This window comes from Oncorhynchus clarkii, chromosome 17, assembly GCF_045791955.1.
Source record: "Oncorhynchus clarkii lewisi isolate Uvic-CL-2024 chromosome 17, UVic_Ocla_1.0, whole genome shotgun sequence".
NCBI classification, from domain to species: Eukaryota; Metazoa; Chordata; class Actinopteri; order Salmoniformes; family Salmonidae; genus Oncorhynchus; species Oncorhynchus clarkii.
In genome coordinates this window covers 46,074,452-46,098,321 of record NC_092163.1, presented here as the reverse complement: position 1 = coordinate 46,098,321, position 23,870 = coordinate 46,074,452, and the positions used below count along the sequence as shown (strand labels likewise).

Below are 23,870 nucleotides of genomic sequence, written 5' to 3'. Positions count from 1 at the left end.
TTCTGGATTGTAATTTGGGCCATTATGCGATGATATCAAATAGACGACACCAGAAATACTTTCACGCTATATTTTGCCAGTATTCCTCGAAGATTAGCCAACATTGCATTTAGTGTACATTCATGTTCAACCATTTATTTGCAAACAAAAATAGTAAATACACATTTAGCAAATTGGTGTGACAGACATTTTTACTTTAATCTGTAGGCCAAGCACATGATCACCAACTATCAAATTTCCGTTACTTTTTCCCTTTTCTTTGGACTGATACAAAGTCAGTCTCACAGTAGGCGTAAGTAGGTCCCTGTTTTTGTATTTATTTTTTCAGATAGTTTAGTTTTATCGGGAATGGGAGCACTGCAAAAAGTTACATCTAAGCAAGTACAGAAGTACCAAGTATACTGTAGATATGATAGATGTAGAGTTCGAAGTCAAAGACCACCATTAACTATAACAGTGAGCTAGGCACAGAGCTATAACGGTATGAACACATCTCTTCATATTGACACAGAACCCGATATTCTCCCTGAGACGCTCAGTACTGAGACTATTGAATTTGTAGTAAACCGAATAAACCCAGAATAAACGCAGAATAAATCAAGTCTACCCTGTTCCTCTGGATGAGTTCGATCGCTGCTTTTAACGGCTGGAGCCACAGTCCGATCGGACAGGACAATATAGAACTCATGGACTCAGAGCACGCTGCAAAGAAACAATTATGGGGTTTGTGGAGATATTATAAATAATGTGAATTATTATCATGTAATAATTGTAAATTTCACATGATCAAGCAAGAAAACTCATCAGAAAATCTATGAATCAGTAAACATAATGCATGATCTAGATTATATACAAAGACAGAGAAATATCATAAATGATTGCTTTTTACATATATATATATATACATGTGAACATTTCAGCAGAATAAATAACACAAGATTGTAAGAGTAGAGAGACCACTAGATGGGGGTAACAGTTACAAAAAACACTTCAATAACAATTCTTCATTCATGCCAGATGGGTGGAGAGTTTTTAAATAGAACATCCACCGGCATTCTGTGTGTTCTACAATACGTGTTCTTATCGGTCTACATAATGCTGTAGATGACTGTGCATGTGCTGACGATTTACAGTGATGATGGCCAGAGGCCGAAACATTTGTGATTTATTTTCACCTTTCACACTTTCTTGCATGATTTCTTGGGCACCATGACGTTTTAATAAACATATTTATTTTGCATTCAATCCTCAGTTTTGTATATATTTGTTTTTCAACGTGTGCGGTTCTCCATCTATTCCAATATTCTTATTTTGACTCCTATACAACTGGAACAGGCACTATTCAGTAGTAAGGACCTTAAAAGAGCGCAGATTACTTCTTATCATGATTTATAATACACATAATAATTCACATTTCTTGTTGCTGCAGGATTATTTTCCTGCTGTAGCAAACTTGCTCAAATTAAGACCCTACATCTGTAACTTTATCCGGATTAATAATACAAATCTCAACATTATTCCCCCTATCTCCACCAGTCCTTTTTCTTTCTAGCTTCCAATTTGTTACTCTGGTCGTAGAAGTGATAATGGCCTCATTCATATTGCATACATCATCCACATGTGAGGAAGAATCACATTTGTATTTTTTACCATGGCACTATCTGAAAATTACTGCAATTGAAAAGCGCTTATTTTCTTCCTTTTCTGTGTCAATAACTCATGCTTTCAAGTTTTCAGGAAAATGCGGTGCTGGAAGATAAGAACAGAGAGCAGATCCAGAGTATCCAGGAACTGCAACACAGACCAACATCAGGAAAGACACATTCCAAGACATTTTCCCCAAATTAGATAAGTATTTAGTTTAGTTTATTAATTCTACCATACAAAAACAAGGAAAATCATTGAACACAACACACAATAAAATCTTAGACTTCCATTGATTTCCATTGTGGTCCTCTTGAGACAAGAGGGCTAGGCAAGATCGAATACGGTTGAACACAATATGGCAGCGAGATAATAAAACATAACAATAAAGAAGAAGAACATCTGTCTCATCATTGCAGTTATGTCGTAGGGTACATTCATATGGGCACAGAAGACATCAAACTGTTTTTTACTTTATTTTTAAAGCTGGAAAGAGGACATCGTTTTTATGGGCAGGGACAACTCATTCCACTCTGAGGCTCCAGTATACAAGAAAGTACCTATCCCAGCATTACTCCAGAACCTGTATAAGCACACATTAGCAACGCCTGATCTGGTGCTGTGGTTGTGTGCATCCCTAACATGGGGAAAGTAACAGAACCACAAATACTCCTGTAAACCAGACCCAGTCTAATCTGGGACACCCTAGCCTCAACAGGCAGCCAGTTGAGTTCCTGAAAGCCGCTCCTGCCTATGTGAGTACACAGATTACCCTTCAATACTACCTTGATCAGCTTATTCTGGGCTATATGGAGTTTCCGCTTCAGAAGCTTAGATAAGCCCCCAAACCAGGAAGTACTAGCATAGTCAAAATGGCATTGAATGAGGGCAGTGGCTATCACTCTCATGGAGTCCTTTTCAAGCAGCTTTGACTTTCTATCCAAAAACTTGGTCCTGGCATTAACCTTCGCTAGCACTTTAATGACCATGCTCACACCCCCCTAGCGTCCTTCAAAGATGCATCCCAGGTAGCTAACAGAGGTTTTAGTAGTCAGCACCTCACCCCCTAACTCCACTCTGATTTCAGAGGACCTACACAATTTAAGGACCCAAACAGTATTGCCTCTGTTTTACCTAAGTGCAGAGACAGTTTATTATCTCCAAGCCATTTGATAATGTTAGTAAGCTCTGTGCTAAGTATGTTCTCCAACATAGTTTTACTTTTATGAGACACCAGGAGTCATTCGCATAAAGGAAAAGACAACCAGAACAAGCATCTTTCACATTGTTTATATACAGTAAAAACAGTAGTGGCCCAAGCACGCTACCCTGCGGAACACCACAACTTATCAGTTTTGCCTGAGACAGTGAACAATTAACCTCTACCACTTGCACCTTACATGACAAGTAGGACTTTACCCCGCCTAGAGGGATACTGCTTAACTCCAGGGCATCCAGTTTGGATATTAGGAGAGAGTGGTTAACTACATCAAAGGCCTTCTGTAAGTCAAGCAGTACCATTCCACAAAGATTTCCCTCATCAATCTCTTTCCTGATGAAGTCAGTCAAGTAGACATTAATCAGTGGAGTATGTTTTTCTAAACCCTGACTGAAAATCATACATTAGGCTTTGTTTGTTGAAATATTCATACATTTGCTCATGTACAACTTTCTCCAGGATCTTTGATGTTAAACTGATACAGGCCTATAATTCCCAGGTTCAAACTTTATCCACTTCTTATACAGAGGTAGAACTTTAACTTGTTTCATGTCCTTGGGAAAGATGCTTTGTTCAAGAGAGAGATTAATGACATGCATAATACAAGGGGCAATTTTCTCAGCAGAATCTCTAAGAAACCTTGCAGGAATATTATCAAGGCCTGAGGCTTAGGATAATTTAAACTCTGCTAGCATACTGACTACTTTGGTTGTTGCTATACCTTTGCAAAAGAATAAGAGTTTGGCTGAACCTCTAATTCAACATAATACTTATTGACTTGGTCGTTTCCATACAAACTAGAATTGGTAGGCAGCTTGCTAACCAGCTTGCTGGCAACAGAAGTAAAAAATAAATGTTGAATTCATTGGCAACCTCTGCTTTTTCATATATCATCTCCCCCCTGATGTTCAGTCCAATACTGTTTATTTTGTTTTTGGTAGTACTACTACAGCCTAGTTCCTTAAATTATTTCCGAAGCTTTTTAGGGTGATTTTTGTTCTCAATGATTGTATTAGCAAAGTAACCCCTCTTAGCTTCATCCATCCTGCTCTGTGCTTCATTTCTGTGACATTTATACAGGAGAGTTCTTACATTTCGTAAAGGCCTTATTCCTTGCTTGGATACATTCTAGGATCCCATGATTAAGCCAAGGGCTCAATCTCTCCTTTACTCTGACCTGTCTAATGGGAGCCATCACATTCACCACATCAAGAAATATACATTTAAATGCTTCCCAGGCACTGCCTACCCTTGCACTATCCAGCACAGGTGACCAGCCAATTGCACCCACTTGCTCCCTAAACATTTCAACACAGTATTTTTTTGAGTGCTCTGATTCTAACAGTTTTGTGACATGTAAATATATCTTTAAAAACACTCCTTGTGCAAAATGTAATAGAATGGTCAATGATTCCTGACTATCACTCCATGATCAAAATGATCAATGACTATCACTCCACTCAATCGTACTTTGCACTGTTTGACATACCCTGGTGGGATCTTTTATCATTTGGATCAGAGCAAGTGATCTACAGAAGTGCATAAATACATTGTGGGTTAGGTTATCCTTTTGCAAACATCAGCATTGAAATCCCCTAACAAAATTATTCCCTTCACCAGGGAATCATTACAGTTTGATGAAACAGTTTTCATAGAATTCATTCTGATTGGGCGGCCTGAAACACACCCCACAAAAAAAATCTGCTTGGTTTTGGGGAAGCAGATAACCAGCCAGACAATTCCCGAGCATCGATTAAATTCGATCTGATGTTTTAAGTAAAGCACATGTCCCCCCCACCGTTCCGATTCCAATCCTTACTGACAACAGAGTAATTGCCTATCTCAATTTCTGAGTCACAAACAGATGAACCCAACCATGTATCTGTAAAACATAAGACACCCACCTCTGATTTGCGAACCAACAGGCGTATCTCATCAATCTTCAGTTGTAGGCTTTGGACGTTTAAGTGCACAAAATGTAAACCTTTCTTCCCAAAGGCCTCCCGATCCAAGTCAAGTCAAGTTGACGGAGGGCACTTAACTGTACACTACTGCTCTTCATAGGCTGTGTGATGTTATCAATCCATGCCATGGGGGTGGTTACTTTAGACAATGTGGCTTCAGGCATTTCTTGATGGGGGGGGTTTAAAAATAATTCCGAAAGAACATTGTCTAATGTGCATCCCTAAAACTAAAACAAATACTAAAACTGATATACTTACATTATTTGATTTAAGTAACTATTACCAATATATAGTAAATTGAGTAAAATCTAGGCAAAGAGTATGACAGTGTCATAATACCAACCACTGAGCTGTAGGGTTGTTTATCTATCAGACATCTATCAGTGTCACAAAAACAGCTGGACCAAACTGATACACGTGACAGGATTTTAACCTCTTCTTTCCTCTTTCCATCAAAAGCGATGTCTCGGAAATAGTAATGAGGTATCGCTGTTTAATATTACCCAGGTTTGGGAACAGACTTGCAGCGCCATCTTAAATTGAAATGAAGAAGCACAGAAGAGCCTTGTGTTCACGGAATCCCAGTCTGACATTAAAGGGTAATAAGGTGGTCAAATTTCACCCCTACGGCTGTTCCAAAACAAAATGACACAACACCCTCTGAATACATTCATTTCACGTGGGATTTTATATAAGGGAGATTCAATGTTGAATTGGGGTTTGAGAAATTACGACGTTTTCGGTAAACATCCTGAATCTCACTTAGCAAAGACACCATTTTAGCACTGACGTGTTTTAAGCCTCAGAGAGGGAACTATAAATATGAAGTTGAACTGTAAGTGCAAATGTTCCATATGGAATAAGCTGTACTGACTCTGACTGATTCAAACTCATCATTCTCTGGGCTGGTAAATAGCGGGTCCACACAGACACAACTGCTTTCTCTCACTCTGTTATTGTCTGAAGTCACTTTTGGGGAGAGAGTGTGTTTATTTAAACAGACGTGTTTTTTCCTTCTTCCGTGATAGGATACAGTCTTCCATAGAGAAACTGCTGTCAGCTTGTTTATTCTGTCTTTTACAATTACTTAAGGCAATGTGAGATGTTACTTTCCATTCATTTGTTCTCACTCAGATGGGCCAGTTTTAGGATGTAAAATGTAGGTCTTCATCATCAGAATTGAATTAGCCCACAGTACATCTATCATAGGATGTAAATAGGAGAACACACCTGATATGCATGTAAGGAAATGGAAAGGGACCCAACCCCTCTGAATCATTTTGTGTGAATTTTTTTTTTTTTTACATTATATCAGTACTGTAGGTTTCTAAAATATTGAATATCCATCAAGAATAGCCCATACTTAATCATGATTTCATTTTTGAAGGGCACTTTAAAATGGCACCAAAACCTTCACACGCAATTAACATTTCCAAATGTATACTAAGTATGTTAATAAGGAAATTGTGCTCAGTGTGCATTAAGGTTCTAAATGTGTGTTGTGTTCATTCCAGATGCACCCCGGAAAATGGCAGTGACCTTAAACATCCCTCATGAGGAGCGGCTCCCCATTTAGATGTGTGACAGACTAGTGTCACTTGGCTGCATTTAAACCTGTTAGGCTCTTCTAGGCGCAACCCCAGAATGTGTGTTACACTGAGTGCCCATCTTCTCAAACCTAGTTCCACATTGTAATATGGCTCAACTGGGGTCAATAATCGATTGTAAAACGTTCAAATAAATACCTCCAGGGTTCAGGTTCAAATCATTTGTATATTCTTTGAAAGAGAAAGAAACTTCAAAAAAGTAACATTTATTCTCCTTTTTTGGGAGTGGAATCATACACTATATATACAAAAGTATGTGGACACCCCTTCAAATTAGTGGATTTGGCTATTTCAGCCACACCCGTTGCTGACAGGTGTAAAAAGTACACAGCCATGCAATCTCCAAAGACAAACATTGGCAGTAGAAGGTCCTTACTGAAGAGCTCAAAGACATTTAACGTGGCACCGTCATAGAATGCCACCTTTCCAACAAGTCAGTTCGTCAAATTTCTGCCCTGCTAGAGCTGTCCCGGTCAACTGTAAGTGCTGTTATTGTAAAGTGGAAACGTCTAAGAGCAACAACGGCTCAGCCGCGAAGTGGTAGGCCACATAAGTGCGTAGCATGTAAAAATTGTCTGTCCTTGGTTGCAACACTCACTACCAAGTTCCAAACTGCCACTGAAAACAACGTCAGCGCGAGAATTGTTTGTCGGGAGCTTCATGAAATGGGTTTCCATGGCCGAGCCTAAGATCACCTTAGGAGGAATAATGGTCTGGGGCTGTTTTTCATGGTTCGGGCTAGGCCCCTTAGTTCCAGTGAAGGAAAATCTTTACGCTATAGCATACAATGACATTCTAGACGATTCTGTGCTTCCAAATTTGTGGCAACAGTTTGGGGAAGGCCCTTTCCTGTTTCAGCATGACAATGTCCCTGTGCACGAAGTGAAGTCCATATAGAAATGGTTTGTTGAGATCAGTGTGGAAGAACTTGACTGGCCTGCACAGAGCCCTGACCTCAACCCAATCGAACACCTTTGGGATGAATTGGAACGCCGACTGCGAGTCAGGCCTAATTGCCGAACAGCAGTGCCCGGCCTCACCAATACTTGTGGCTGAATGGAAGCAAGTCCCTGCAGCAATGTTCCAACATCTAGTGGAAAGCCTTCCTAGAAGAGTTGAGGCTATTATAGCAGCAAAGGGGAGACCAATTCCATATTAATATCCATGATTTTGGAATGAGATGTTTGATGAGCAGGTGCCCACATACTTTCGGTCATGTAGTGTATGAGCATTTGATGTGGGTTCATTCAGCTATAATTTATGGTCTATAACTGCCAGTTGAATCTCATTTATTGCCCATTATCACATTCTTCAGTGTGCCACAGAAAACAGAAAATAATTTTCAATATTTAGAATGTTTATAGTTTGCTTTTTCTTTTCACAGTAAGTGCCGCAATGAGAGTAACCACTTCCAACCCACCCTCTTTTCACAAATCTCCTCAGACCCTGTAACCGTAGTTTTGGGAAGTCTCTGACTGTGATTTACTTAAGTGTGGGAAAGAAGCTGGCTTTATAAACAGTGTAGGGCCTTCATCTGGCCATCGTACGGCCGACTGGTCTGATTACTTATGTTGTTTCAGTTGGAAAAGATTCAGCAGAGCCTCAGAGAATACAATTTCCTGGTAGAGAGTGCTGGTCTGCGGCTAGGGGTGTGAACTCTGCCCTCTCACAGTGTTAGGACAGAACTGATTTACAGATGTGTGTGTGTGTGTGTACTGATTGTCTCAAACTGAAACTATGCAGCATACTTGTAAAAGTGCTTTTAATGGAGACTTGGCTCCCTTTGAAGATATTTTTGTACTTTATAAAGAGTTCAACACTGGGGCTTGATTTGACTAATCTAAACAGACATGGATTTTAGGACAAGACACATCCTGTCCCCATATTTTCTATAGAAATGTATATAAAGCAGTGGTTGTCCTGCTTGGGCAATGTAACCAACTCATCAGCAAGCTTTGATGATTTGAATCAGCTGTGTAGTGCTAAGGGAAAAACCAAAACGTGCACCCAGGTGGGGGGGCACCAGGACCGAGTTTGGGAAACCCTGCCCTAGTAGATATCTGCACCGTGGAGGTAAACATTATTGTGGTAAAATAGAGAGAAAACTAACAGTCTAGAACAGGAAGTGACTTACTTTTACGTCATGTAGTCGGGGTGGGTTCTTCGATGAGATTAAAGTAGATTCACACAGGGAAAAGTTGCAGCAGCAATGAGAGAATTGAATGAGGGCTGATTCGAAGCACGCGCGCATCATCAAAGGACACGCTCCGCTGAAAACACCCAGAACGCGCATTGCCTACATGCGTTAAACGGAATTTACAGCACGGGTGAGTATCCATAGGTAGAAAACTGAAGTAGCCTAATTAAAATACGCCATATGACATTTGGAAATTAGCACCCACCATTTAGCCAACAACTTTTTGGACAGGAAGTGCAATAGCGTTCCTAGAAGAAGTGCTATGGATTTATAAAAGCAAAACATTGCATATTGAAATGATTGTCCTCCCCATTACATGATTTAGTTGTTGACCAACAAAGTTAGCGGTGTTCGAGTTTTTAAAATAGCCTATTTGAATTAGCCTACACCATGACTACGTCTCAGTGCATGTTATTAGAGGAGGTGATCTGAAACATTGTGTCTGCCTTTGTGTGTGTGTGTGTGCGTGCGTGCGTGTGCATGCCTTCTTGTGTGATACAGAGAAGAGATTGAAAAAGAGAGGCGAGCGAGCAACCTGTGATTCCACTCTTACATTTTTTACAGGGTTGTGGAACTTTGCAGGATGTTGCCATGACTCCAGGGGTATAGTGTTACACTTGTATAGAATAGATGATGGGACACTGTAACAAAACTGATTGATACATTGGAAGCTTTCCTTGGTACAAGAACAGAATGACAGCTCGGACACAGCTCCCCGAACCGAGAAAACTTTACTATATGGTGAAGTCTGTGCTTTGCTCTGCAATGGAGAATACTGGACAAAATTAGAAGATTCATGGCTACAGTTGTGAGTAAATTCCAGACAATATTATGTTTCAGTGCTATTTACACTCCATAGGCCGTGATATTTTTGTTTGTTTTACAATTTATCTTTAATCCGGGAGCAGTGTCTGTTTATAAACTGTTTATTATAGGGGTTGTTATATTATTTAGCCTAACCAAGTTTATTATAGTAAACGAAAACAGAGACGAAAACTAATAATGAAAAAAACTATTTGGTAACCTGAAATAAAAAAAAATCAACACCCGTTTGAAAAACTACAACTAAACAAACGATTTATCTCCAAAACGAACTAAAATGAAATAAAACCATCATGAATTATGTTTTTTTCTAAACTTTGGGTAAAAATGTAATGGGGATTACAATAGTGTTTTCAAGCTTTTGATGGGGTTTTCAAGCCTACTAAATCCGGTGGTAAATGTGGCTAAGAGATGGTTTCAAAAAGACCTAGCTTGTACATCACTATCACCAGCTAACAGTGGAAAGCAGATCATTAAGTAGTCCATGTAATCAAGTTAAGTTAAACATTGGATTGGTGTAAACATGGGCGAGAGAGATACTCCTTCCACCATATTTCTTTGCATCAGTCTCAGCGCTATTCCTTTCAAATCCAAGTCACATTGAGATTGACTGTATAACGTAAACCTAACCTAACCTATGACCTGACCCATCACTTTACTGCCCCCCAGTTGCAGACTATACAACAGTAATGACTCCTAGTCTGGCACACACATACTTTCTTGCCCTAACATTAGAACTGAACCTAAATAAAATAAAATACAAATATTTTTATACAACTTAAACTAAATAAAACTAGCTAATCAGGTCTGAAAACTGAAACGAAACTGAATTTCAAATAAATCGCAAAACTAATAGGAATAAAAAGGAATATAAAAACACAGAACTATAATAACCTTGAGCTTAACTCTTATGTCCTAGTGAATTAGGACTTTATCTTATGATTATTTTACATATTCTTATTTTTAAGGGATGTTCTTTGCCTTTTCGCTAAGATGACACACACACAGAGAGAGGGCAAGGAGACTTTGCGGAGAAGGGCAAGTACTCCTATCCCTGCCTCTCATCAGCCGGGGACGAGAGGTAGAGACCCGCCAGCCGACCCCCATCACCCTCCGCTTGGCCAGTCCGCCTCATACCATCCCGGAGACAAGTCTCTCCACTGCCGCGCCAACTGGTCATCTGATGACTCGGATAATGACTCGGATGGCTCAGGAGCAGATTGTTTGTACCACGTTGTTTTGCTAGGAGACCACGGTGTTGGAAAGTCGAGTCTTGCCAATATCTTTGCTGGCATTCAGGAAAAGGATGCTCACGACCATACGGGAGGTGGGTTTTTCTACCAAGCACAATTAATATGATTATTATGAGGCTATTTATGGTGTGTAGCCTATTAACACAACTATTTAGTAGTTGTTTGTCAATGTCTTATCAGTAACCTAAAAAAACTATTAGTATCATCCATCCTCATCTGCTAATTAAAATCTATGGACACTAAGCACTAATGAGTTATTCAATGAGTTAATTAATTTTATGCATCTCTTCAACAATGACTGTAAAAGTAATGGTCTCTGACATTGCCCTGGCCCTAACAACCTTGGCTAACCTGTCACAACTACATTGATTGAACTCTTGTCTCTGTCATGTGTAGTACTGAGTGACCTCAAAGCATTGATTGGCAGCTTATATTGACCCATGCATTTTGGCATCCAGCTGTGCTGCTGAGTGATGTGATTTGTGCAGTTTGTCCTTTTTGAAACACCAATTTCTCTGAAAGTGTTTACTAGGACAGGATAAAAGTCATAATATTTACAAAATAAATAACGAAAACTTTTAGGTCATGCCTGATACGGTAGCCTAGACACGGTTTGCTTTATTTGTTTGTGAGAGGTTCATGCTGCCATGACTTGTGCGTGTCGGGTCGGCTGATGGGAGTGACTGGCTAAAGATGCGTCCCAAATAGTACCCTATTCCCCTTAGTGGGGTAGCTCAGGTCAAAAGTAGTGCACTATACAGGGAATAGAGTTCTATTTGTGAGGCAGCCCAGCTGAATGTTGCTGTATAGCCCCTGGTCAAAAGTTTCTGCAATATACAGGGAAATAGGTTGCTGTGTGTGTGTGGCAGCTCCTATCTCTCCAGAGTGGTAAAGTCTCTCCTCATGAGACCTCCCTCTGACATCATCAGGAGAAAGTGTATAGCTGTCCTGTTTTCAGCCTGTCACTGACTTGGTCATGTTGTTTTTAGTTTTGGGTCACTTTGCTTGTCACACTGACAGCAATTTAACTGTTCTTCATAGCGGACTCCTTGGTTGGTTTAGAGCTTGTGTGGTGAATGGCAAGTGTTTTATGAGGAAAGAACGGCATTACGAGGATATTACAATACATTCCATTGTAGGCATATTACTTGTTTGCTTGTTTACAGGTTCTGACCTTCACAATACCAAGGTCCAGAACAAATTCAAGGAAACGTACAGTATTATACAGAGCCATGATTGCATGGAACTCCATTCCATCTCATATAGCTCAAGTGAACAGCTCACCTGGTTTCAACAAAAATAAAGCAACACCTCACGGCACAACGCCTCTCCACATGTGACTTTTTGTGTGTATGAACTGACATGTATGTGTAACTGATAGACGCAAAAACATGCACTACATGTTCATGTATTTAAACGTATGTAAATGGTAGTCTTTTGTCTGTCATTTATTTTTCTTTATGTGTCGGACCCAAGTAAGACTAGCTGTCACCATTGGCGTCGGCTAATGGGGATCCTAATAAATCAAATCAAAAACCTAGATTTGTCACTTCAACTCAAAGACCTCAACTTCTCAAGGCTTTGACGGGCCATTTGTCCTTGTCTTGTGCAGCAGCTTTTACAATAAGGCTATGGTTGACAGGAAAATGTAACAAGTTCTTTTCACTTTTGGCCAAAGTGTGTTTTAGTCTCGCTAGGATGATCTAATCAGACTAAACTAGACATGGCTCAATGGTGTTTCCCGCGGCTTATATTCCCTTGTCATGATGATATGGTAGTGAAGTGTAATAGCTATATTGCACATTTTAGCAGTAGTAGGGATAAACACAAGTGTAGAGTTCTTGTATGTCAAATATTTATATATAACCAAATTCGTAAAACACCTCCATATTTTAGTTTCTAAAGTCATAACCTTAAAATGGACATGGCATAAATGATTCAGCATGAGGAAAAAAGAGATTCTGCACACTGAAATCTATGCTCCCATGTGGTTTATTGACAGCAGTCTACAAGGTTTTGACCCTTGAGTCTCCATCAGGTCTCCATTCACAAAGAAGCCTATATTTAGAGAGAAAGAGAACCAAATTCCATCACACCTGCTGGCTGCAACCAATTGTAGATATGTTTGAAGGAGTTGACATAAAGAAAGAAGTATAATTTATCTACAAGAATAAAACAAGTTGTATTTATATTTTTACCCTAGGTTGCAATGTCTAGACTCCCTTTTAGAACGTTTTCCAACGTTATTGAGGTACAGTAGGAAATAATATATTTTCTATTCTCTTTCCTGGTTGTTTTGTTTGTTTAGGGGACACCTATGAGAAAACCATGATTGTAGATGGAGAGGAGACCACCCTCATCGTCATGGACACCTGGGAGAACGAGAAACAGGTATGACACAACACCAACCATCAACATCTTTGTCACAAAAATGCATTGCACAGTAGAGAATATGATATAGTCTCACATCAAAAAAACGGACTGAAAGCTTTAAGCTTTCTAATTTATATAACTTAATCTTACTCAGTGTTACTTAAGAACACAGGTAGAGCAAAGAAACAAATCTGCTTGTGCCAGCCGAACCATAAGGCTCCATTCTAAACAACTATGATACCAAGGGACAGCCCTGCCCCTCCCTCGGTTTTGTATAAAAATATATGTGCTCGCACTGTGTGCCTATAGCTAAACTCCATTGAGTCAAGCTGAAGTGGGGCAAATCCTGGCTGTGCTGGAGACAGTGAGTGGTGGCTCCAGTGGCATTAGGCGAGTGTCTGTATGGGACACTGATGGCTGTGGGGCTTAATTACTCCAGTATTGATTACAGCTGGGGAGTGAAGCGTGCAGGCCAAGCCACATGTTGACTTGTCTGTACCGGGTTAGAGGAGATATAGGGAGATAAGGATGTCTATAAAGACAGTGGTTTCAATGTGTTAAAGAGCACCAAGTGTCACTACAAGCAGAACGTCAGATGTTTGACCAATAACCATCCCTGGAGACCAGAGTTCTTTCTGTATTCACAAATGCATATAAGTCAACTTAGCTTAGTGCTTTTTCGAATAACAACGTTAAAACTTAATGTTGACCATCACTTATCTCAATTATCTTTTGAATGCATGAGTGCATTTTTGACATCAAAGGTGGCTTCAATGATTCAATTATAACAACAGAAAACACATGCTACATTACAAAGAACCCTTTTGGAACCCTTTTTTCTAAGGCAAACTTTTTAATCCAATGAACCGCTTTTGGAAGAACGGGTTCTTCGGATGTTAAAACAGATTCTTTGGAAGGAAAGAAGGGTTTTACATGTATTTATTTTATTGATAACCTTTGTACAACTAGGCAAGTCAATTAAGAACATATTCTTATTTACAATGACGGCCTACCAAGAGCAAAAGGCCTTCTGTGGGGACGGGAGATAAAAAAATACAAGACAAAATACGCATCACAGCAAGGGAGACACCACAACACTACATAGAGACCTGAGACGACAACACATTGGCAGCAACACATGACAACACAGCATGTTAGCAAGACAACATTACAAAAACACAGTAGCAACATGGCAGCAGCACAGCATGGTACTGTAGCAGCACAAACATGGTACAAACATTGTTAGGCACAAACAACAGCACAAAGGGCAAAAAGGTAGAAAAAACAATACATCTCGTGAAGCAGCCACAAGTGTCAGTAAGAGTGTCCATGATTGAGTCTTTGAATGTAGAAATGGAGATAAAACTGTTAAGTTTTTTTTGTAGCTCGTTCCAGTCACAAGCTGCGGTGAATTGAAAAGAGGAGCGACCCAGGGATGTGTATTAGGGGGCCTTGAACAGAATGTCACTGGCAGAACGGGTGTTGTATGTGAAGGATGAGGGTTGCAGTAGGTATCTCAGATAGGGGAAAGTGAGGCCTAAGAGGGTTTTATAAAAAAAAAAAGCATCAACAAGTGGGTCTTGCGTCAGGTATACAGAGATGGCCGGTTTACAGAGTATAGCGTGCAGTGATGTGCCCTATAAGGAGCATTGGTGGCAAATCTGATGGCGGAATGGTAAAGAACATCTAGCCGCTCGAGAGCACCTTTACATGCCGATTTATACATTTCATCGCCGTAATCTAGCATAGGTAGGATGGTCACCTTAATCAGGGTTAGTTTGGCAGCTGGTGAAAGAGGAGCGATTACGAGAGGAAACCAAGTCTAGATTTAACCTTAGCCTGCAGCTTGGATACAGTGGGGCAAAAAATTATTTAGTCAGCCACCAATTGTGCAAGTTCTCCCACTTCAAATGATTTGAGAGGCCTGTAATTTTCATCATAGGTACACTTCAACTATGACAGACAAAATGAGAAAAAAAATCCAGAAAATCACATTGTAGGATTTTTAATGAATTTATTTGCAAATTATGGTGGAAAATAAGTATTTGGTCAATAACAAAAGTTTATCTCAATACTTTGTTATATACCCTTTGTTGGCAATGACAGAGGTCAAACGTTTTCTGTAAGTCTTCACAAGGTTTTCACACACTGTTGCTGGAATTTTGGCCCATTCCTCCATGCAGATCTCCTCTAGAGCAGTGATGTTTTGGGGCTGTTGCTGGGCAACACGGACTTTCAACTCCCTCCAAAGATTTTCTATGGGGTTGAGATCTGAGAGCACCTTTACATGCCGATTTCTGGGGCATCATAAGTGGCTTGTTTCAGCTTATCTTGTTGTTGATACCATGTCTTGTTTTGAGGTGTTTTGACTGATTTCATGTCAATACTAATATGGCTGTGCTTATTGTGCAAATGTATTTGTTTTCAATAAACATTGAAGACGAAATATAGATTAAATGTTGTCAACAGTCTAAGCTGTGATGGAAAATGTTATGTTTGTGCTTTTTTAATAACCAATTTCTGTGTTCATGCAAGTGACTGAACGAATCCTCACTATCAGTATCTGCAATTTGGCAGTACGCCCAGACCCTTGTTTTGAGAACTAAAGATGTCTCAGCTTAGAGAAGAAGCCTTTTGAGGTATTTGTCTGTCACATGTATGACCCAGTATTGGTCGGACACATGAATGAAGCAAATGTTAATGAACTAATTATGAATGATGAATAAGCTAAAATCATGCAAACATGACTTGTCTGCAGTAAATAAGAGAACTAACAGGAATTCCCCGGGCGAGCTCCTGATCGACATGTGTACTTGGTGCATTGAGTTGGTTGGAATTGCCCTTCTTATAGAGTATTAGGGAAAAAAAGGTGCCATCAAAGTCCAGATCCTGGACGAGCACCCAAATATGGCTGTTGTTGGTGAATGTTGAACTTCTCTCTCTCTTCTTTGTCTGTGTCTCTCAGGAGGAGGATGAGAAATGGGTCCAGGACTACTGTATGCAGGTGGGCAACGCCTACGTCATAGTTTACTCCATCACGGACCGCAGCAGCTTCGAGAGTGCCTCTGAGTTACGCATCCAGCTGCGGCGCATACGGCAGGCCGAGAACATTCCCATCATCCTCGTGGGCAACAAAAGTGACCTGGTCCGCTCCAGAGAAGTGGCTGTAGAAGGTAACGTTGATTCTAATAATGTAATCATTAAAGCGTCTCTCCACACCTTCTGAACAGTGACTTGATGAGAGCCATTTAACAATATGAGCAGCACTCTGCTTATAAAAGAGACAAACAGTTTGGCATACAATAGTCTGTACTGCACTTTCTGTGGCCTTTATAGTCAAATAAACAAGCAAAAGTTACAACTACAGAACATGATCATATATCAAATGTTGCAGTCCACACAACATACTATAAGTTGTTCCCTTAATATTCCATGAGTTGAATTTACAGCACACATCTCATACACTAACACTGTATTTTACAATGTCACCGTAATTCTTGATGATTTGGTCAATGTTTTGATATTTAACCTGTTCTGCAGATGAGAATAAGCTTTGCTAATTCTGGTGCGATGAATCAAATGTATTTATGTTGCGAGTTTCACCTGATCCCTGCGTAATAAAGACATCCCTGACTAATAAAGAATCAAACGTACCCCTCTCACATGTAAACACCTCTCGTATGACCTCTTCTTCCTCTGTGCTCTGCTCTCTCCCAGAGGGCCGTGCATGCGCCGTGGTGTTCGACTGCAAGTTCATCGAGACATCCGCTTCGCTCCACCACAACGTCCACGAGCTCTTTGAGGGCATCGTCCGGCAGATCCGCCTGCGGCGAGACAGCAAGGAAACCAACGAACGCCGGCGCTCCGTCTACAAGCGCAAGGAGAGCCTCGCCAAAAAGGCCCGCCGCTTCTTGGACCGCCTGGTGGCCAAGAACAACAAGAAGATGGCGCTGAAGGTTCGCTCCAAGTCCTGCCACGACCTGGCCGTGCTGTAATGGTTGCTGTGTGACCAAGTGGTTCACGCCGACAGTGGTCGCAGACTTCAACTCTCCTCTTTGCCCTGACGCTGTGTTCTTCGGGCGGCCATCTTGTGGGTCAAATCCTTAAACCAACCAACGGCTGTATTGTACTGTCTAGAGAGACTAATTCTATGCTCCAACCCCCTAGTGGTAAAGGGGATGGACGTTGTTATTTCCTATTTATTTCAGCCATTCAAAGCAATTGAGATGAAAATGTGAGGCAATTGAGACTTTTTTGTTGCTATATCACAGATCTGCTGAGAGTGAGTTTGCTAAACAGATACCTTATCAACTGTTTGCCTTACATCTAAGTCAATAGATTCCTAGACCAGTGTATCCAGACATAGATCTGGCATTTGAAGTCCTTTACAGTCTCCTTTGAGAAGGTTTTCTAAGATTATTGAGGTATGAAATAATAATTTTATTTTCTACCAAAGAAAGTGCTTTGAACACATCGTATGATGTATTTTTGCCATGAGGAAAGCAATGCCCACTTAGGTACTTTTAAGCAGACGTCACTAATGATTTGATTTCAAGGTTTTGCACTATGGGAGACAGTCATGTGTTGGGAGGAATCAATGGACATTCTTCTACAACAACCAAGAGAGCTCTTGTTTAAGACTTCTGTTCTGTCTATGAGCCCATCAGTTGACAGCTAAATTACATGTGAGTGCCGATGTTGTTTGGGAATCGACACCATCGTGAACTTTCCAAAAGGATTATCCCGTCCACACCTTCCTCTACAAGCACCTCCTACGCTGGAAGGACCAGTGGGGTGTTAACAGTACAACTGTAATGGATGCTTTTGAAGAGGCGTGGTCTGATTGACCACAGTCAAAAAACACCAATGTATGATGACATGGTCCTGAAGAGACCAAACAAGAAAAATGTTAAGTCTTCAATGTGTGTGTGTGCGTGTGTGTGAATGTGAATGTGTGTGTGTGTCCTGGTTGGCTTTGAAAGAGGTATTATCACTTTTGTACAAAGTTTGTAAATACAGTACATAAATGTCAAGGATTTTTATGAGGAAATAAAGGAGTAGGAAATATATTACCACTATACCATTGTCTGCTCTGGATTTGAAGGTTTGTCACATTTTTGTAACCTTTTGTAAGAGAGAGAGATATATATAGAAATTAAATGGAAGAGATAGTTGTGCTACCTTTCTGCTTTTTTCCTCATTGTCAAGTGACAATTTGGCTGAAGTAAAACCAGACCAGGCTACTAGGCTAGAAATTACACTCTGAACAATGTGATCATAGAGTTTTCAATGGCTTTAAAAGTACAAGTGATAGTTGTGCTGATTCTGGTGGGCACCTTTAAGCCAGAGCCTTCCATAAACCTGCTAAAGGAATCGGCGACTAGAGAACATAGTTTTACAATGTCTACTTCCCAAATGGCACCCTCCTCCCTAAAAAGAGCACTACTTTTGACCAAGGCCCATAAGGCTCTGGTCAAAAGTATTGCACTATATAGGGATAAGGTGCCATTTGGGACATAGGACAACGTCTGTTTGTGTTCCATATGGAGTTGTATGGCTGCCTCGTAACGTTGACAAAGTACAGATGATCAGGAGGTTTCCATTGATTAATGACAATGCCCATGTTGTGGTTTAAACCCCTAGATGGGTAGAAGCTCATGTTAGCATGAAATTCATGTCCAGACACAAACGGGTTGGGATAAATATGGAATTGTTCAATGCAACTTCTTTCATTTATTTTGATATGGAAGAAATACTGATCTCATTTGATGATCCAGTCTTATTATATTACATGTTCCTTACTTTGTTGCATTATGGACATTTTTTAATCACATTTGAATTACATCTAACATGACATTTAGATATTGAATTAATGAAAGGAAAACAAGAGATAACATGAAAAACATTAAAACATATATGAACTGGTCAACCCTGGATTATTCTCTGAATAATAACATATTGCATTTTATCACCAAAACTGTCATTTGACACGGTTTAGATCAGGCCTTGGAATTTTACGTGGATTTCCATGATTAGTTGCTGGCTTAAAAAGAGTAACAATATAAGTGGATACTCTCCTGCGTCTCAAATGGCACCCTATTCCCTACATAGTACACTGCTTTTCACCAGAGCCCCCACATAGGGCTCTTATCAAAAGTAGTGAACTATAAGGAAGGGTGCCATTTGGGACGTAGCCCCTAAGTGACACTTTCACAACCAACCAGAGCCCAATTTTAGCCAACCATGCACACGGTATCATTGAAACTTCAGTGTACTGAGAGGTCCTCAAGTGACATTCACAATAGGAGACTATTCACTCAGTGTTCATTAACACAGGTTATTGCACTGACATTTTGTGGCATTGATGAAACATTCCTGAACAAAATAAAACTCAAAAACAGGATGTAATAGAAATAACAGTTTTCTCTTGTCATTCGTACAATATATAACTTTTTTGTACTTTTACCCCTTTTTCGTGATATCCAATTGGCAGTTAGAGTCTTGTCCCATCGCTGCAACTCCCCTACGGACTCGGGAGAGGCGAAGGTCGAGAGCCATGCGTCCTCCGAAACAAGACCCTGCCAATCCACACTGCTTCTTGACACACTGTTCGTTTAACCCGTAAGCCAGCCGCACCAATGTGTCAGAGGAAACACCGTCCAGCTGCTGACCGAAGTCAGTTTACAAGCACCCGAAGTCAGCTTGCAGGCGCCCGGCCCGCCACAAGGAGTCGCTAGATCGCGATGGGACAAGGAAGTCCTGGCCGGCCAAACCCTCCCCTAACCCGGATGATGCTGGGCCAATTGTGCACCGCCTCATGGGTCTCCCAGTCATGACCGGCTGTGACACAGCCTGGGATCGAACCCGATGCTGTAGTGATGCCTCAAGCACCTTGATCCAGTGACTTAGACCGCTGCGCCACTAAGGAGGCCTGATGTGCAATATCTTTAAGTTCCAAGAATTCAACCAATATGGAACACTGGAATCCATAAAACGGCATTGCTCCTGGCTGCACCTCTGAAATTATGTTTTAATAAATGACAGGTTTTATGTATCTGGGTTTGATAGAATTTGAGATCAACATGCTAAAAGAGAGTTCCGATTCTACATAGTTACAGCAAAGGCCTCATGTTATTGCAGTATTGATTGTTAGTGTTGTGCTATGCCACCAGGATTGGTTCAATATATAAACTGATTTATAGAGGTTTGATGAGGTGAATTACTGTGGCTCACCACTACATATAAAGTCAAATCAGCATTACTGTATAGTTGAAAATGATGCGATATGGTGACCACCCACCCCGTAAGCAGCAGTGAAAAGTATAATTTTGAAAGTACAAAATTGAGTGGTCAAATCCCCCAAAAGCATTGATACAGGTTATTTGATCACTTATGGAAATGCTTATAGGCCTACATGTCAGGGTAATGGGTTCAATTTCCAGGAGTCCCCCATACGTACAATGTATGCATGCATGACAAAGTTGCATTGGATAAAAGTGTCTGCTAAATGGAATTGTTTGTATTATTATTATGTCAAATCAAATGTATTTGTCACACGCATCGAATAACACAGATGTAGACGTTTACCATGAAATGCTTACTTACGAGACCTTTCCCAATAATGCAGAGCTAAAAAGTAAGAAAAACGTGCACACAAAAAATAACAAAATAGTAACACAATAACGAGGCTATTTACAAGGAGTGCCGGTAGAGTCAATGTTCAGGGGTACGAGGCAGTTGAGGTAATATGCACATGTAAGTAGGGGTAAAAGTGACTAGGCAATCAGGATAGACAATAAATAGAGTAGCAGTGGCGTGTGCTGTATGAAAGAGTGTGAAAGTGTGTCTGTGTGTGTGTGGCGTCAATATGCATGTGCGTGTGAGTATGTGTGTATGTGTTGGAGTATCAATGTAGTATGTGAGAGTGTGTGGGTAGAGTCCAGTGAGTGTACAAGAGCCAGTGCAAAAAAAAGGGTGTCATTGCAAATAGTACGGGTAGCATTATGTAAAAAAATAAAAATAATAATAAAATAAGATCAGCGCAAAAACACAAAATAGCACAATTGGTCAGGACCCCATAAAACGCCTGCTACTCCCTCCAGCGCCATAAAGTCATGTCCTGTTACCCAAAGGGTCATTGAATCATTTTGATTAGCTTCAACTCAGTTTTCTATTCAGAAGAATGTCTCACTTGTTTTTTCACAAATTATCTCAGTTTTTAGGCATATTTATTCCGTTCCTGACATTATTTTAAGCTGTCCTCCCCTCAGCAGCCTCCTGTGCTTTACACTTCTGACAAACCTCACCTTTCACATAAGGTGCCAAAACCAACACGTTTCACAGGAATAGTCAAAAGAAACATAAGCAAACAGTAGAACTAAGAATGCGTGTGAATAGTCTGTGTGTGCATGCAAGGCTGTGTGAGTGTGTGTGTGTGTGTGTAAATGTTATTGGAGCCTGGGTCGCATGTGTTGAGACAGCCACTGTCTGTGTGTCTCTGTGTGTGTGTGTGTGTGTGTGTCAAGCTCCATGAGCAGCAGCAGGAGGCCAGGCAGGGGGCCAGGGCTACATTGGGGCCAGGCCTGGCCTGACAGGGTTGGGTCAGCTCTTTCCACTCTCCCCCCTAGCACAGCACAGCAAAACCAGAGAGGGAGGAGGAGGAGAGATGTAGGGGGGTGCTAGTTGGCTCTGAGCTCACTGCATTGATTTGGTCTGGGTAATGGAAAGAATGCACAAACCCTAACGAACACACACATGCACCATACACACGCATACGCACACACAGACCCACTGACATACGTATGTATGCAAACAAACAGGATGTCACAGGTCACACGCAGACATGTAGAAACACACACACATCAAACACTCTTACGCCCTTTCATTAATTTTGCATTATATCGTTAGCTGGAGTTATGAAGCCAAGATTCTAAATTGAATGAAATAATGGTGTCATTAGACATTATCCATCATCTGTGACTGATGTAATGGTTGTGGACAATTAGGTGAATTATTGTACTCACACTGTAAGTCATCTATGAAAAACTAAATCCACCATGTTTTTACTGTACTGTCTAACTGTTGTGCAATCACAATGTAGAGTTTATAGATGCCACCATTAGCTATTCTTAGTAGAATAGCTAATGGATGAGTAACAGTGAAAAAGATCAGTAATTTGATAATGAACTCGAGAGTTTTGGGGAGAGTTTACTGCCTACGGAGCACCGACAACAAAACAGCAGAAAGCAGAGAGCAGAATGGAAAAAGTGAATAAGAGCAAGAGGAGAAGGGAGGTGGCGGGGAATACAAGAAGATGAATGCTCCTGCGCCAGTCGCAAGGCTGGTTCTTGTTACGTGTCAAGAATCTGGCGTCCTCCAGATGTGTGTCATGTTTATATTGGGCAAATCCCCCAGAGAGATTTAATTTGCCGGCCCTGCTCTCTGGTGAACAGCTAGCAGAGATGGAGAGAGAGAAGGGGAGAAGGAGAGCGAATGTGAGTGAGCAAGAAAGAAAGAAAGAGAGAAAGAGAGAAAGAGAGAGAGAGTGCGCCAGAGAGAGAGATAATTACGGAAAGTTGGCAGCCAGCAGAGGAGCAAGCTGTGGCAGGACACAACGGAAAGAATAAGATTAAACACAGAAAAATGCAGGGTAATAAAGTTTAAGACAAAAAAGATGAGTAATGACCATGCTCCTCAGCCTCTAAAAGGTGAACTTCCTCTCCTAATGTTTTGGCTAGTTTGTCCAGGAGTGCAGACTGGTTGTAACAAGGATAACTTGTAAGGGAGGGGTGATCTTCAGGTCATAAGAAAAATGTACTTTGGGGCTCTTGTTTCAGGGCAATTATTATTTTTGTTAATGAATTTTGTTTATATCTTTTGTTTTTAAAATGTAAGACATGCAAATATTATAATCCATACATATATTCGGGGTATTTTCTCACTGACTTCGATAGTCTACTGGGAGAGTTTTAAGGCCAACTGTTCGCTGTCCTCTTTCTGTCCCTCTCCCACACTTCCTGTGTGGACCAGCGGCATGGAAATCACGCTAATTAACTATCCTTGAACTGTAAATCTCAAAATAACATTCACGATAGCAATCCAAAACCATGGATATCGAGCCAACATAAAGCCCTATAGAACATGAAGGATTTCTTGCTACTTGCAAGAATGCTAAGTATGTCAACTTCTTGTTGCTCCCCATCTGAAAATTAAATATTGTAATCAAACTCGAGGGAATATTACTCTCAAACTACACTGTGTTTGAACGTAATATTGCCTGCCCTCGACTTTGACATAACCTCAAATGTAATAAAATGGGGATTATGTACAGTTTCAAAAGTGAAAAAAATAAGACTATTTTAAAGGAGAACATGCAACTTGTATCATTACAAATTAAATGCTTGTCATACTGTACTCAAAAACATTGTTTCCTAGATGGATTGTAAGGAAAGAGTGCCAATTTGCCATGTAAAGGCTCTGATTTAACCCATACAGCCATTTCCACTCATCCTCCCAAACATCACTTGGAAAAATGTATTTATCAAGGAAGATCATGTAATAGTATTGGGTCACTGTGTCTGCTAGTTTATGAACTTACAATACGGTTGGCAACTGATCTAGACTTCAGATGCAGGTATATAAATATATCTATTGCTGACTGCAGATATGCACTGCTACATGGATTATCCAAGAGTCCAGGCCTAGGTCGAAATGGTATGGAGACAGGTTGTGTAACGATGACTGATTTAGATTTAGTCTTTGGCTCCCTCTGGCGGATGTACTAAATGCCAG

General features: G+C 40.5%; 1 protein-coding gene across 3 annotated transcripts; it reads left to right on the top strand.

The window, feature by feature from the left end:
- Positions 1-8,381: 8,381 nt before the first annotated feature.
- On the top strand, positions 8,382-20,587 carry LOC139369775 (GTP-binding protein REM 1-like). Of its 3 annotated transcripts, none has more exons than XM_071109038.1 (6): positions 8,382-8,761; positions 9,196-9,439; positions 10,447-10,780; positions 13,015-13,097; positions 16,045-16,252; positions 16,797-20,587. In XM_071109038.1, exons 2-6 carry the CDS (start codon positions 9,428-9,430, stop codon positions 17,072-17,074), a joined length of 915 nt encoding a protein of 304 aa, XP_070965139.1. In that variant the 5' UTR covers positions 8,382-8,761; positions 9,196-9,427; the 3' UTR covers positions 17,075-20,587. The 3 variants fall into 3 exon arrangements, with proteins under 3 accessions (XP_070965139.1, XP_070965140.1, XP_070965141.1); XM_071109039.1 differs by having other exon boundaries at positions 8,603-8,761; positions 10,422-10,780; XM_071109040.1 differs by lacking the exon at positions 9,196-9,439 and having other exon boundaries at positions 8,635-8,761; positions 10,422-10,780; positions 16,797-19,008.
- Positions 20,588-23,870: the final 3,283 nt, after the last annotated feature.

Coding starts and splice junctions, on each gene's coding strand:
- LOC139369775 (XM_071109038.1), top strand. Junction 13,098..16,044: donor CCTGGGAGAACGAGAAACAG/GTATGACACAAC, acceptor TGTGTCTCTCAG/GAGGAGGATGAGAAATGGGT. Junction 16,253..16,796: donor CAGAGAAGTGGCTGTAGAAG/GTAACGTTGATT, acceptor GCTCTCTCCCAG/AGGGCCGTGCATGCGCCGTG.